The sequence below is a fragment of the Martes martes genome, assembly GCF_963455335.1.
Source record: "Martes martes genome assembly, chromosome: 4".
Taxonomy (NCBI): domain Eukaryota; kingdom Metazoa; phylum Chordata; class Mammalia; order Carnivora; family Mustelidae; genus Martes; species Martes martes.
In genome coordinates, this window is record NC_137891.1 from 161,582,789 (window position 1) to 161,597,091 (window position 14,303).

Consider the following 14,303-nt stretch of genomic DNA (forward strand, 5'->3'; position numbering starts at 1 on the left):
CAGGGTCTTCAGTATCTTCTCTCTGGAGTTCAGACCCCACAATCCAACATCTCAATCAGGTTCCTGCTATTATCCTTGAACTCTGTCCTTGCTAATCTGATGAAACTCCTGCCCCAGATCAATCAAACCACTGGACTTCTCTGCTCCCACCTGCAGGTGAAGTATATCATGTGTGTATGTGTGTGTGTGCATGCACACACACACTTTTGTTTTCCTTTTGCATGCACGCACACACACACCTGGGGGGTGGGGAGGGGAGGGTCCCTGTGGAAGAGATCCTACTGGTTCCCAGGGTCTACTGGACCTCAGAGCTTCCTGACAATCCTCTTGGACTCCCAATCAATCCGAATTCCCTTGCCCTAACTCAACAGCAAACAACCACTCTGCCTATAAGAGGAAACGCAGACCACTGAGAATGAATTCTTTCACCTTCTGGCTTCACTCCTGACATATTTACCTCCATCCACACCTTTCCTAACCTTCCTTTCCTCAAACTTCAGAGGAAAAATTGTCTTGACTCCAGTCTAGGGTTGTACTTTCCATTCATTGATGGATTTTATCCTTTCCTGCATCTTCTGGGACTTGTCTCCCATTATTTCAACCCCTTTCTCCCTTTTGGTACTTGAGATTCAGTCTATAAACACAGCTAAGTCCCTCTCAACTTTTAAGAAAACAAGTCTTCTTTTTTGTTGTTGTTGTTGTTTTAAGAGGGCTCCATGCCCAGCGCAGAGCCCAGTGAAAGGCTTGAACTCACATCCCTGAGATCAAGACCCAGGCTGAGATCAAGGGTTGGACGATTAACTGACTGAGCCAACCAGGCATCCCCAAATAAGCCTTTCTTGAACACAGATTCTATTTAATTATTTACTCTATTATTTCTGTCCTTTCCTATGGCCAGGCTTCTTGAAGTAGTAGTCTAATTGTGCTATCACTACCTTCCTCACCTCATGTGCTCCCTACTCCCAATCATACTCCATCTGACATCATGCCCTAACTTTTCACCAGTCACCAAAAACTTCCAACTTGCCAAACTCTTAATCTCTCAGTCTCAATCTTTCTTGACTTCTGACCACCTTCTTTTTAGAATTCTGTTCTCTGTTGGGTTCTAAGGTATCGCTCATAGTTTTCCCTCTACTTGTGTAAGGCTTCCTTTGCAGGCTGAGGAGCACAGAGAAGTCCTTGAACCCTTAGAAGCTAATCCACTCAAGGTTTCTACTATGCTGATGACTTTAGACTTTCTCATTATTTTTAAATTTGCATACACTGGACAACTTTAGAACTATATAAGGCGTAAATTAATGTATTAGGTACTTCCTAATACATTCTAAGTATTTGCACTCTGGCATCTTCTGGGTTCTTCACATTCGTAATGTCTAAAACCAAAGCTGCCTTCTCCTTCAATGTGCGCCTGCTTTTGTATTCCCTATCCTGGTTAGTGACATCACCATACACTCAGGGCCCTAAGCCAGAAACCTGGAAGTTATAGCTGACAATTTTCACGTCACCAAACACTGTAAGTTCATCATCCTTAGTATCTTTTGAACCTTTGCCCTTCTCCATCCTCATCATTTCTCACCTGTATCATTACAATAGCCCCTTTACTGGTCTCTCAAGCCTCCACTCTGGCCCCAGGTCAATCTGTTCTCTGTAAAACTGTTCTAGAAACCTTCATCAACAAAATCCAGTCATGAATAAGATGCTCCCCGTCGCCACCAAGGTAAAATGCAAACTTTTTGGCATGAACTACAAGGCTCTTCATAATCTGGCTCTTGCAGCCTTGAACTCTACAGCCGGAAATCTCATCATGACCCTAAGTTTTAGTCAAATAGATTCAGTCCCCTAAATGCACCATAAACTCTTTTAATACTCACTTATGACCATGCTTGGCCAAGAAGATCTGTGAAGTTTTAATGGCCTCAGAGACTTGATCCCTCCTGGTTGTCAGCTCCTCTGCCAGAACCTATGTGATAGAAATAAAGATTACAACTTCAGAACCCAAGAAATTAAAGAACCAAAATTATTTGAAATAACATTTTAAAAATCTTAGGGAAAAACCTAGCTTAGTTCAGATTACTATTACCAGTGAACTACAGAAAGTTGATTAAGAAGGTAGAAGTAGAAACAGATGACTTCTTAAGTTTCTTTAAGTCCTGGGAGTTAACATTTGTTGAGATAATCATTCCTAGAGTGGCCCACATGTGATCTGTTTTATTCCCACCTAATGCATTATTACACATTGTTCTACCCAACAAGAGACAGACGGACCTTCTACTCACCTGCTGATCTAAAATAGCTTTCTCAATGTCTGTTGATTCTTTGGTCTGGGATGAGGTAGCTTTGCTTTGTGTGTTCCTTGCTAGGGTAGACACCCAGCCCAAAAGTTCTTTAACTTTCTCCACATGTTCCTGCTTTTCCTCTTCTACAACTTTCTAGAATAGGAATTAGAAAATCAGTATCTTAGTCAATGTCTTATTAAACTGGCCTGACTTCTGATTTCCTGAAATAGAGACATGGAAGTTATCTAAATCAACAGGAAGCTAAAGTAACCCCAAAATAAATATAATTTACCTAATTTAGGGCATTGTTCACAAGTGTCTAACTGTATGATACTAGCAGCAAAGTTCATCATATCTAGGTGTGCACCTTTCTAAAAAAAAAAGCACTTTTTTTTAAATATATGAAGGATGTCCAATAATTATTTACTCTTTATTTTTTTATTTATTGATTTTTAGGAACCCTTTACATATAGCATTTTATTTTCATGATTCTTAGATGTCTAGGTAAAGAAACTGACATTTATAGAGATTAAGTGAGGCAGCTGTTAACACAAAGAAATTTTTTGCTAATTCATATAGAAAAAAATTGGTATAAATTAATGTTTCCAATAGCATTTCTTTTATAAAAGTGGGTGAACTTGCAGAAACTTATTTTTCAAAGACAGAAGTTTTTTTAGAATTACAAAAAGGGGCGCCTGGGTGGCTCAGTTGGTTAAGCAACTGCCTTCAGCTCAAGTCATGACCCTGGAGTCCCAGGATTGAGTCCCACATCAGGCTCTCTGCTCAGCAGGGAGTCTGCTTCTCCTGCTGACCTTCTCCCCTCCCATGCTCTCTCTCATTCTCTCTCTCACCTAAATAAATAAAATCTTAAAAAAAAAAAAAAGAATTACAAAAAGATTATATACTCATTACAACAAATTTCAAATAATCTGAAATGCATAATGTATCTCTCTTTATTCTTATTTCCCCAGAAATATGGTATATAGCTGATCTTTGAACAGTATGGGTTTGAACTGCTCAGCTCCACCCACACAGGAGGTTTTTCTTTTTTTTTTTTTCAATAAATATGGTACAGTACTGTATATGCATTTTCTCTTCCTCATGATATTCTTAACATCTTTTTTTCTCTAGCTTACTTTATTATAAGAACGCAATATACAATAAACCTATTTCATTGTTTTTAACAGTTTCATAACATTCCATTGTATGGAATTTGTATGTTTCTAATATTTCCCTTTAAAAAATTATGTTTTATTAGGGATCTTTGCTCATGTTTCCTTTCTTCGTGCTTATAATATCTCTATAGTGAAGATACTTGAAGGTAGGAGTATTGGACATAATAGAATTAATCCCCATTATTCACAAATACCAGATTTGTGAATTTGTCTACTCATTAGAATTTATTTGTAAACCCCAAATCAATACATTTTCACAGTCATTCCCAGATATGCCCAGTGTTCCCAGCTGAGGCAGAACAAAGGGACACTCTACCTTCTTGTTTCAGCTCTTATAGAGTTCTTAACAAGTGTCCTTTTCACAGTCTATTCAGGGGCATATTTTTCACAATTTTTGTTGGTGATTTCACAGCTTAAAATGTACCCAAGCATAAGGCTGAACTGTTTTCTTGTGTTCCTAAGCACAAGAAGGCTGGGATGTGCCTTACCGAGAATGTATGTTAAATAAACTTCATTCAGGTGTGAGTTAGAGTGCTCTTGGCCTGAATCAACAGAATCTATTAAATATAACAAGATTATGGATTATTCATTGACAGAAATGTGTGATCAGACGCTTCCAGGAACCTAATCCTATATTTCCCCCAAATGCAAGAGTCCACGTTCTCTAACACAGTGTGCATAGCAGTGTCCCAGAACACAAGTGACATGAATAAGGAGAACTGGCTGTGTGTGCACTTTGTTTTTTGACAGATGAGACACAGGATTTTTAATTCTATTTTCAAATGATTTATGACCCAGCTGTCCTCACCTCCTCCTCTTCTAGTCGCCGGAGGGCATCACTGATATATTTTACATGCTGGGTGGTTAAGGTCACCAGTGCTGTGTAGCGAGTCCTTAAGTCCATGAACTATGGTTCAAAAAAACAAACAACAACAACAACAATTTAGATAAATTATCTGCCAGAAAAGTATATTTCAATAGTTGAAAATAAGAGGAAGTTTTCATGAAATCACATGTTCCACAGAAAGATGAGCTCTAAATAGAACTGTCAGGGCCCCGACTAACAACAAATCTTTCCTTAAGGGAAGAGAGCGGCGTGTCTTTTCCCCCACCCTTTCACCTCTTGTGTGATGGCATCTGAGGAGGAAAGCATCCGGCGCCGCTTGCCAGGGGATTTCTGCTGTGATTCCACAAAGGCCTTGTATGTCATCAGTTGCAATTCATAGTCCTGGGGAAGGAAAATAGTTCACTATATTTACATAAGGCTTTACAGGTCACATAACTTATACAACAGAATCACAGTATTTCATTGCTGGAAGGGATTTTGGTGATCATTTAAACCAGTGGTTAGCAAACTTTCTCCTTAAAGGGCCACATAGAAACTATTAGGCTGTACAATTTGTCACAGCTGCTCAACTCTGCCATTGTGGGTGAAAGAAGCTGTAGATAATCAGTAAATGAAAGGGTGTGACTGTGTTATGATACAACATCATGTATGGACACTGAAAGTTGGAAGTTCATAGAATTTTCACATGTCATGAAGTATTCTTCTTTCAACCTTTTTTTTTTAAAGATTTTATTTATTTATTTGATAGAGAGAGAGATCACAAGCAGACAGAGAGACAGGCAGAGAGAGAGGGGAAGCAGGCTCCCCGCTGAGCAGAGAGCCCGATGCCAGACTCGATCCCAGAACCCTGAGATTGTGACCCGAGCTGAAGGCAGAGGCATAACCCACTGAGCCACGCAGGCGTCCCTCGACTTTTTTTTAAAGCCATTTTTCATGGGCCATGGAAAAATAGGTATGTGGACTCAGTTCAGCCTGTGGGTCATAGTTTGCTGAGTCTTGAGTTTGCAGTTTGTTGTTTGCTGACCATCCTTTTCATCTCATCCACTGGGAAACCGAAGCCCAGAGACAGGAGGTGAGTTTCACTGATTACTCAGTGGGCGAGCAACAGAGTCATCCTAAACCAACGCTCTTCTCCTGTCCCCGTGCTATGCTGACACTCCATCTACAATCCTGAGACTGCCACCCCAGGCCAGGCCCTCTTCACATCTCATGTGGAGGGGCACAAGAGCCTCTTACTACTCTCCTACTTTGCTCTCTTCCTAATTTATTTTCTATCCTGCCACCAAAATAACTTCTCTAAGACACAAAGATGACGACTTCATTCCTCTGAAAGCTTACAAAGATCTAGAGCAAAACTTCTCAAATACCAACATGCACACAAATCATCTGGGGATCTTGCTGAAACTGAAATTGTGATTTGGCAGGTGGAAGATTCTGCATTTCTGACAAGCTCCCAGATGATCCTGATGCTCCTGGTTCTAACATCCCACAATGAGGAACAAGAATAGAAGGTAAAGCAAAAAGAATTAGACATAGCCTTTCACAGACTGGCCTCAACCTCCCCTTCTTCTTTTTCATGGTCTCTGCTTCTTATGTACCGTACACCTTCTAGCTACACTGGCATATTTGCTATTTCCTCATATAATTGTTATATTTCCATTCCTCTGTGCCTTTGATTATGCAGTTCCCTTTGCCTACAATGTCATGCTTTCCATTGTCTACTTAGAAAACTCTAGGCAGAAGGAAAACATACAATGAGTTCCTTAAGCAGCCTATTAAAAAAACAGTAATAGTGGGGCACCTGGGTGGCTCAGTTGGTTAAGCGTCTGACTCTTGGTTTCAGCTCAGGTAGTGATCTCGGGGTCATGAGACTGAGCCTTCCGACGGACTCGATGTTCACCATGGACTCTACTTAAGACTCCCTCTCCCTAGGATGCCTGGGTGGCTCAATCAGTTAAACTTCTGCCTTTGGCTCAGGTCATGATCCCAGGGTCCTGGGATCAAGCCCCACACTGGGCTCCCTATTCAGCAGTTGTTAACTAAAGAAATTCACTCATTCAAAAAGTATTGTTGAGCATCTACTATGTACCTGTCATTGCTCTGAATGCTATACATATAGTGGAGAACAAGTTAGAAAAAAACTTGTTTCCTTGGAATTTACATTCTAGTGGGAAGGAACATAATATGTAATAATCTCAGGTCATTTTTATTTAAAGATGTTATCAGAGAAATAGGGAGGGGGGACCAGATCATGCAGGGCCTCGCAGGCCATATACAGCTTTAGAATTCTGTTATGAATAGGATATGAAGTCACTGGACAGTTTTGAGCAAAAGAATGACATGATCCAATTTACCGTATTTCAGCTATTATGAGGTGCACATTTCCCCCACATTTTAGCATCTCTAAAACTAGAATATGTCTTACAATCAATGGTATTTGCATAATTGGCAGAGTTTCCTCTTTTCTGGTAGTGTATAAAATGACATCTGAGGTTCAGTGACAGGCAGTATGTTCTAAAAAGGTGAGTCTGGTTATTATGTGGGAAAATAGCCTGTGGGACAAGGGTAACAGCAAGAGATCAACTCAGAGGTATTAGAACAGTCTAAGGAAGATTCCTTACTTAGGTGGAAAGCAGGGAAATGGGGGCAGGTGGGTGGGTAACAAAAGATAGATCAAGGACATATTAGAAGATGAAGCCAAATGGTTCACAGACCGAACACAGAGTTTATGGCAAAGTGAAGAATTAAGGATGACTCCCAGGTTTTTTGCTTCACAAGCAGGAAAATGGGACACTACTTCCTGGAATAGGCAAGACAATGCGAAGTATATTTGAGAGGAAATCCAAAACACTCTGTTTCTGACATGGCAGGTTTAAAAAACCCGTGGATCATTCAAAGAGTGACTCCTTGAATCAGAGCTGATGTCTGGTACCCCTCTGAGCATTCCCAAATGTAGGGCCAGGTACACTACACATCTGCATTAACTGGAGGATGGGGCCAGCCGCTAGCAGCAGCACTTACTTGTCCAGAAACAAAACCTAGAGCAACAAGGAAGATCTTCCCATGCTGGAGATCATTTATGTACCTTTGGGGATATGCTAGAGTTACCTTTACAATAGTGGAGTATTGCTGGGAAAATTTCTGACACTGGTCCAGCTTTGTCTGATTCTTCTCGATTTCTGCAAACAGGTCCTAGAAACGAAAGTATCACAACAACGTTATCACTGTCCCTATTGTTGTCAAAATAGCTGAGCATTTACTATGTTCTAAGGCAGTTTTCAAATCTTAGCTACATCAGAATCACCTGTGAGGCTGAATAAAATACGGATTGCTGGGCCCCATACCCCTGGAGTTTCTGATTCGGTAGGTTGGAGTAGGGCTGAGAACTTGTGTTTCTAACAAGCTCCCAGGTGATGCAGATATTACTGGTCAAGAGTCCACACTTCGGAAACCACTGTTCTGCATATTTTACATGTGTCATTTCATTTAACCCTAACAATAATAACCTTATGAGTGAGACAGGTTGAACAAATAACGAACTATATCCATTTTGTTGATGAGGAAGTAGGATACTGACAGACTAAGTAATTTGGTCAAGGTCTCATAGTGAGTGAGTGATCCAGGACTGGAATCCAAGCAATCTAACACCAGACTTCATACTCTAAACTGCAATGCTACACAAAACAAGCCACCCCTCCCCCACCACCAACAAAAACCAAAAAAACCCCATCAAAATGCTAACAAGTAAAAACCACTTCAAATAATTTTTGTCTGTTCACATCTTTCTGGGTTGTCAGTGCCCTGTGTTCTCATCCTCATAAGATCAAATGCAGTTATCAAGAAACAAAATGAAGCGAGATAATTTTAATCTGTCCAATCTATGGTTTCAATATAGTCACTACAACTCGCGACTGGAAGGCACCTAATGAGTGTGTCTGGTCTAAATGCAAAACCAGTATCATCTTGAGACCATTCTGGTTGACCTCTTTTCAGAAGAGGAGGCTCAGAATGTCTTACCATTTGGGGGAAGCTTAATAGGTAGTCCATCATCTTCTTTTACAATGAATTAACCCTCCTGCCCCCCCAACTTACACCACGCTGTCACACCCACCGTCTGCTGGCTGAGCTGCTCCGACAGCACTCTGCTATCCTCTGCCTGGCCTGGCTTCATCATTTCCTGCTGGGCAGTGGTTTCCTCAATCCATTTGATGAGAGTTCCATGGCAGGCTCTGTAATCTCCCAGAACTTCCTGGATACTTTCTAACTCAGACTGGCTGGAGGAACAAAGGAAAAGAAACTACCATCAGATACTTCAGTACAAACAATAAAATAAATGGTTGTGATTCCCTCTTTAGCCCCTTCCTCTAGTTGGGTTTGATCACAGAGGATACATCTTTTTTTGGTGGAACAACAGTGCAATGCCGAGACCTATGCTTGTATCCGGTGCCCTGTGGGGTGAAGGTGCAGTTGTGATGCTAGCCCTGGACACTGCCTGGGGGCATCCCATGATGATCCTTGTCAAATTTTTACATAGGTTGCCAAGGACTGCCAGGTTGCCAATAAAGGTAATGCTGGTTATACACTTCTGTTTCCTGATGACAGTACCTGACAGGTACCCTAGTTATGATTTAGGCAGTGCTGTAATTTATTGGGGAAAGGTGGATGAAAATAGTTAATTTCTGTTAATTTTGGTAACAGTTTCACTGTTGGTAACAGTATCACTTTCGTTAGTCTAACTAGACTTGGAATAGTAATTCAATTATAGAGAATCAATCCAAACATAAGAGTTGCTAGAACTCCTCTCTCCATGTATTTGCCTACCCAGCCTAGCCTCAGAAAGGTCATTTTCTATCTTTCTTATTCAACTCAGACAACAGAAAGACTTCAGTTAATACAAATAAAAACCACTGGGGCGCCTGGGAGGCTCAGTGGCTTAAAGCCTCTGCCTTAGGCTCAGGTCATGATCTCAGGGTCCTGGGATCGAGGCCCGCATCGGGCTCTCTGCTCAGGGGGGAGCCTGCTTCCCCCTCTCTCTGACTGCCTCTCTGCCTACGTGTGATCTTTCTCTCTCTCTCTGTCAAATAAATAAATAAATAAATAATCTTTTTAAAAAAGATAAATAAAAACCACTGATTTAGCAAATGAAAGTGGAAGCAAGAAATTCTGCAAAGCCCCTTTATGAAAAATGGCTCAGAGTTGGAGTCATTGTCTTCATGCCTTAACTAGATAAAAACTGGAACAGGGAGTGCCTGGGTGGCTCAATGGGTTAAAGCCTCTGCCTTCAGCTTGGGTCATGATCCCAGAGTCCTGGGATCGAGCCCCACATTGGGCTCTCTGCTCCGCGGGAGCCTGCTTCCTCCTCTCTCTGCCTGCCTCTCTGCCTACTTGTGATCTCTGTCTGTCAAATAAATAAATAAAATCTTAAAAAAAAAAAAACTGGAACAAGAGCAGCATGGCTAACAAGATCATCACTGCTGATCTAAAAGCAATTCTCAGGTCTGTTTTAGGGTTGGTAGTCCCAATTTTCTATCAATTCTCTTGTCCAGAATTCATATTGTCATTCAATTTGTATCCTTCTCTATCACTTCCTGCCTTTAAGTAAGAATACACAGATATAATTCAACTTCTGTTTAAAACTTAGTTCCTGAATAGGTTAAAAAAAAAAAAAAAGGGGTGGGGCCACCACTCACCGGGTCTCCAGCTGGACAATGACCCGGTGCCAACGGTCCTGCAGCTGGGAGCCTTTTTCCTGATAGCGCTCCAAATCCAGGTTTCGCTCTGGGGTCAGACGACTCAGCTGCTCTGCCACCACCTTGGCCTTGGCAATTTCCTCATCCAGGACTGAAAACACTGAATTCTTGTCCTTCACATCACTAAGCCACTGCTATAGAAACAAAGTACAGCAACAGGTTAAATATACTCCATGCCAAAAAAGACTAAGGTAGAAAACAAGGACATTGTCTACAGCTGGCTCCACATTATATCTGGAATTCAGAAACCAGACCTTATAATGTTTGTGCTAGAAACATCTCCACAGTGCTCATGCACACCAGGAGGCCCAGGACAGGCAGTACAGTACAGAGACATGTGCAAAGAACTAGTGTTTGAAACCTGGCTCTCTCACTTACAAGCTATGAAACCAAGATAAATTGTTTAGCCAGTCTGAATCTCAGTCTGCTCATCTGTGAATGGAGATAAAAATCTCTTCCCTACCCATCTCACAATTCTGTGAGAATCAATGAGATAACAGCTAAGTGATTTACAAACTTACAGTACAACCATGACTGTATCTGATGTGGGTGTGATTTTACCGGGAAGAAAAGGGAGAAAATAAATAGAAAGTCATAGTCCTTTATTTTCCCTTTCCAGCTAGACATATTTCTCAGTCCCAACTTCTTTGAATCCACATTAAAATATATTAAATATGATATTCTGCCTAGTTCAAATGCAAACTTCAATCATTGTCATGCCATCCAAAATTGCATTTCGCTGCTAACCCAAAGCAATGGATATGTTAAGTCAAGATCCTATGAAACTCAGAGCAACCAACCCGTAACGTAGACCGATGGGACTCCAGAGCCGAGAGATCTGCGGGTACTGCTTCTTCTTGACTTAGCTTTATCTCATAACCTTTGACCAAGAGTTCAGCGTCCTGGATGCTACGTACTATAACATCGATTGTCTTCAGCCTATGAGGGTCAAGTCACCTTCGTTAACACACAGAAAGAGCTGAGCCACAGAATTGGAGTGCTATAGAGAGGTTCCCAAATGTAACTGCTAACATCAGTTTTACCATTACTAAATGATGACAGGGTTTCACAAAAACAAGAAAGCATGGTAAACGTGTTGCCAATTTAAGCCAATTCAAAATATAGTTCTAGGTGATACTGGGACATGCACACATGTGGTGGACTCATGGGAGAAATGATACAAGGCCAGAAACCCACTCAACACTACAAGAGTCTAAGATCTCTGACACCTCATGGCCATGATGGGTAGAGGGCAAACCTTCAAAACCTATATTTAGTTTAACTGAAAATTTTTATCTTATTCTTTAGTGTCCCTTTTGTTTCTTTCTTTTTTTTTTCCAGAGTTATCTAAACAAACAGGAATGAGGTACAAAATAGTCCTAACACTGCAACTCCATCTCCCTTTCTGTGTCACTGGCACTTCTTCACTGGACCCCAGTGAACCTGCTCCATGTTGCGTGGAACTAAAGCCAAGGTCTCGTTTCTGTGACTACATGCTCTTCAAGATCTACAACCTCTCTGGGTTGTTCATGGAACACTCCAGGCCCTTCTCACACAGTGAAAACACCGCCCTTTGGATCCAAATCCTCAGCTTACTCACTTATTCAGGTAGACAGTGGACAGACCATATACATGGTCCATTTTCTCCACCAGTAGATTGAGCTCTGAGCGCAGACTTGGGACACTCGAACCAGACGGAGACTGATGAAGAAAGCTATTGCATTTCGTGGAAACAACATCAAATTCTGACCTCAGCTGCTGTAAATCCTCTTGAGTGCGCTGTCAGGAGCAAGATACGCAACAAAGATGGAGACAGAGTTGAACACAGAAGTTAGAAAAACATTCTTGTTTGTAATAAGCATATACCGCAAACAACCTAAATGCCCACATATAAAGAAGTAGCTGAATAAACTGCAAAACAGTGCTGATGGGGGAGGATGGGAAGAACACATACAAGTATTTTCTGAATACAGTATTTGGACTGTAGGCTACAGACAAAAGGAACCAGAAGTAAATGTTGAACTCTAGTTAGTAGGTTTGTTTTTTTGTAGTACCATGAGTCAGTTATTCTGAAACTACTTATCGGGGTGCCTGGGTGGCTCAGTGGGTTAAGCCTCTGCCTTTGGCTCAGGTCATGGTCACAGGGTCCTGAAATCGAGTCCCACATTGGGCTCTCTGCTTAGCAGGGAGCCTGCTTCCTCTTCTCTCTGCCTGCCTCTCTGCCTAATTGTGACCTCTGTCTGTCAAATAAATAAAATCTTAAAAAAAAAAAACCAAACTACTTACCTCTCCATGTTAGAACTGAGCAGTAAGTAAATTTACTGTGGATAACGTAAAGTAGGTTTTTCAGTCTTGGGGAAGGGAGTTACAATTATGGAACGAAGAGAGGTTAGTATGAACCCTGTGGTACTAATTTGGAACCAGATGAAGATAGAGACATAGGAATTCATAGTTATGTCTGTGTGTGTGTGTGTGTGTGTGTGTGTGTGTTTGAGTGCCAGAGAGAGGGATTGATAAATTGATCGATATCAGCATATAACCTTTGTGATACATTCATATAATCACACATACCTATATACACATATATATATATGTACATAAATGTGTGTGTGTGTGACATAGGGGTGTTTTTGTATATGTGTATGCAAGTATGTATTTATAAGCATGTATTTTTCTAGCTCTCTCAACTGAGCAGGCCTAGAAACAATGACACCCCAATAATAATGAGCATACTCAGCACCCAAATCTTGGTTTCTAAATAGCATTCTCCATCAAAAGGAAGCAAGACTCCTTGGAGAAATGGCTGATTACAGAGGTGGGGCTAGCAAAGGCAAAGCGAATCTGGAATTTTTTTTTTGTTGTTGGGAAATAAGAAAGCACTCAAAGGATGGTGGGGACATTTTAAAATGATAGGGATGTCAGCTTGAAGCAGCTCTCAATGGCTAAATTTTGGAAATTCTGAACATCAAAATAAAGAGAATAACAACTTACAAACCTTAAGCAACATAAGAGTCCATAAGTCCATAATGACATAAAAAAGGAAGAAAGGAGGAAGGGAGGCAAGCTCTTCCCTTTTGGTAGAATAGAAATTTATTCTATTGTAGTATAATAGGAATAATGTTAAAAAAGTAACAGAATTAGAAAATCACCCTTTGGAAACAGTCATACCAATTAATTCAGTCAAGAATCAACACGAGATGCTAAAACTAGTTGGTAAAAGTGTGATACAAAACAGGTTTTTATATAGTCTCAAAGTATCTCCCCACAATTTCCTTAGTAATTATAAAAGGGAAAACAGCAACAAGTGATACAAGTTATCACCCGTAATGGGACAAATCAATATGACATGCCTCCTGAGGTCATGCACTAAGGACACAAGATCATTTCTGCAGAGTTCCTGCCAAAAACACGTAACCTATATCTAATCATGGAGATAAACACAAAGGGACATTCTACAAAATAAATGACCTACACTCTTCACAAATGTCAGGAGCATGAAAAATGATGAAAAATCAAGAAATTGTTTCAGGTTAAGGAAATTCAAAGAGACACAGCAACTAAACACAATGTGTAGTAAGTACTGGATTGAGTGCTGCACTAAAAATATTCTCTGGTGTGTATGTGTGTGTGTGGGGGGGTGTGTCCAAAATAGGTATTAGTAGGCCAACTAATGAAATTTTAATGAAGTCTTGGATAACAGAATTATATCAATGTTCATTTCCTGATTTTAATCATTGTCTTCTGGTTACATAAGAGACTATCTTTATGGTGCCTGGGTGGCTCAGTCGGTTTAAGCATTCAACTCTCAATTTTGGTTCAGGTCATAATCTCAGGGTTGTGAGATCGAACCCCATGTCAGGCTCTGCACTGAGCAGGGGGAGTCTGCTTGAGATTCTCTCTATCCCTCTGCTCCTCCCTCCAGGCTTATACATGAAAGTTATCTCTCTCTCCACAAATAAATTAATAAATCCTTTTTTTAAAGGTTTTATTTATTAATTTGACAGATAGTGAGAGCAGGAACACAAGCAGGGGGAGTGGGAGAGGGAGAAGCAGGATTCCCACCGAGCAGGGAGCCTGATGTGGGGCTTGATCCCAAGAGCCTGGGATCATGACCTGAGCAGAAGGCAGATGCTTAACGACTGAGCCACCCAGGTGCCCCTCAAATAAATTAATAAATCTTTAAAAAGAAAAAGAGAGAGACTACCTTCATTTCCAGAAATGCACAATAAAGTATTTAGGGATTTAAAAAAAAAAA

The 14,303-nt window shown here is 40.8% G+C and overlaps 1 protein-coding gene across 1 annotated transcript in view; it reads right to left on the reverse strand.

The window, feature by feature from the left end:
- The window catches only part of MACF1 (microtubule actin crosslinking factor 1), a 325,960-nt gene that overhangs the window by 132,727 nt on the left and 178,930 nt on the right, over positions 1-14,303 (reverse strand). The window contains exons 26-34 of the mRNA XM_080800760.1: positions 11,649-11,827; positions 10,849-10,987; positions 9,989-10,182; positions 8,410-8,572; positions 7,407-7,490; positions 4,572-4,679; positions 4,260-4,358; positions 2,277-2,429; positions 1,872-1,960 (exon numbers count right to left, since the gene is read on the reverse strand). Coding sequence (XP_080656886.1) covers positions 1,872-1,960; positions 2,277-2,429; positions 4,260-4,358; positions 4,572-4,679; positions 7,407-7,490; positions 8,410-8,572; positions 9,989-10,182; positions 10,849-10,987; positions 11,649-11,827 — 1,208 coding nt within the window. The remainder of the gene's footprint in view (positions 1-1,871; positions 1,961-2,276; positions 2,430-4,259; positions 4,359-4,571; positions 4,680-7,406; positions 7,491-8,409; positions 8,573-9,988; positions 10,183-10,848; positions 10,988-11,648; positions 11,828-14,303) is intronic.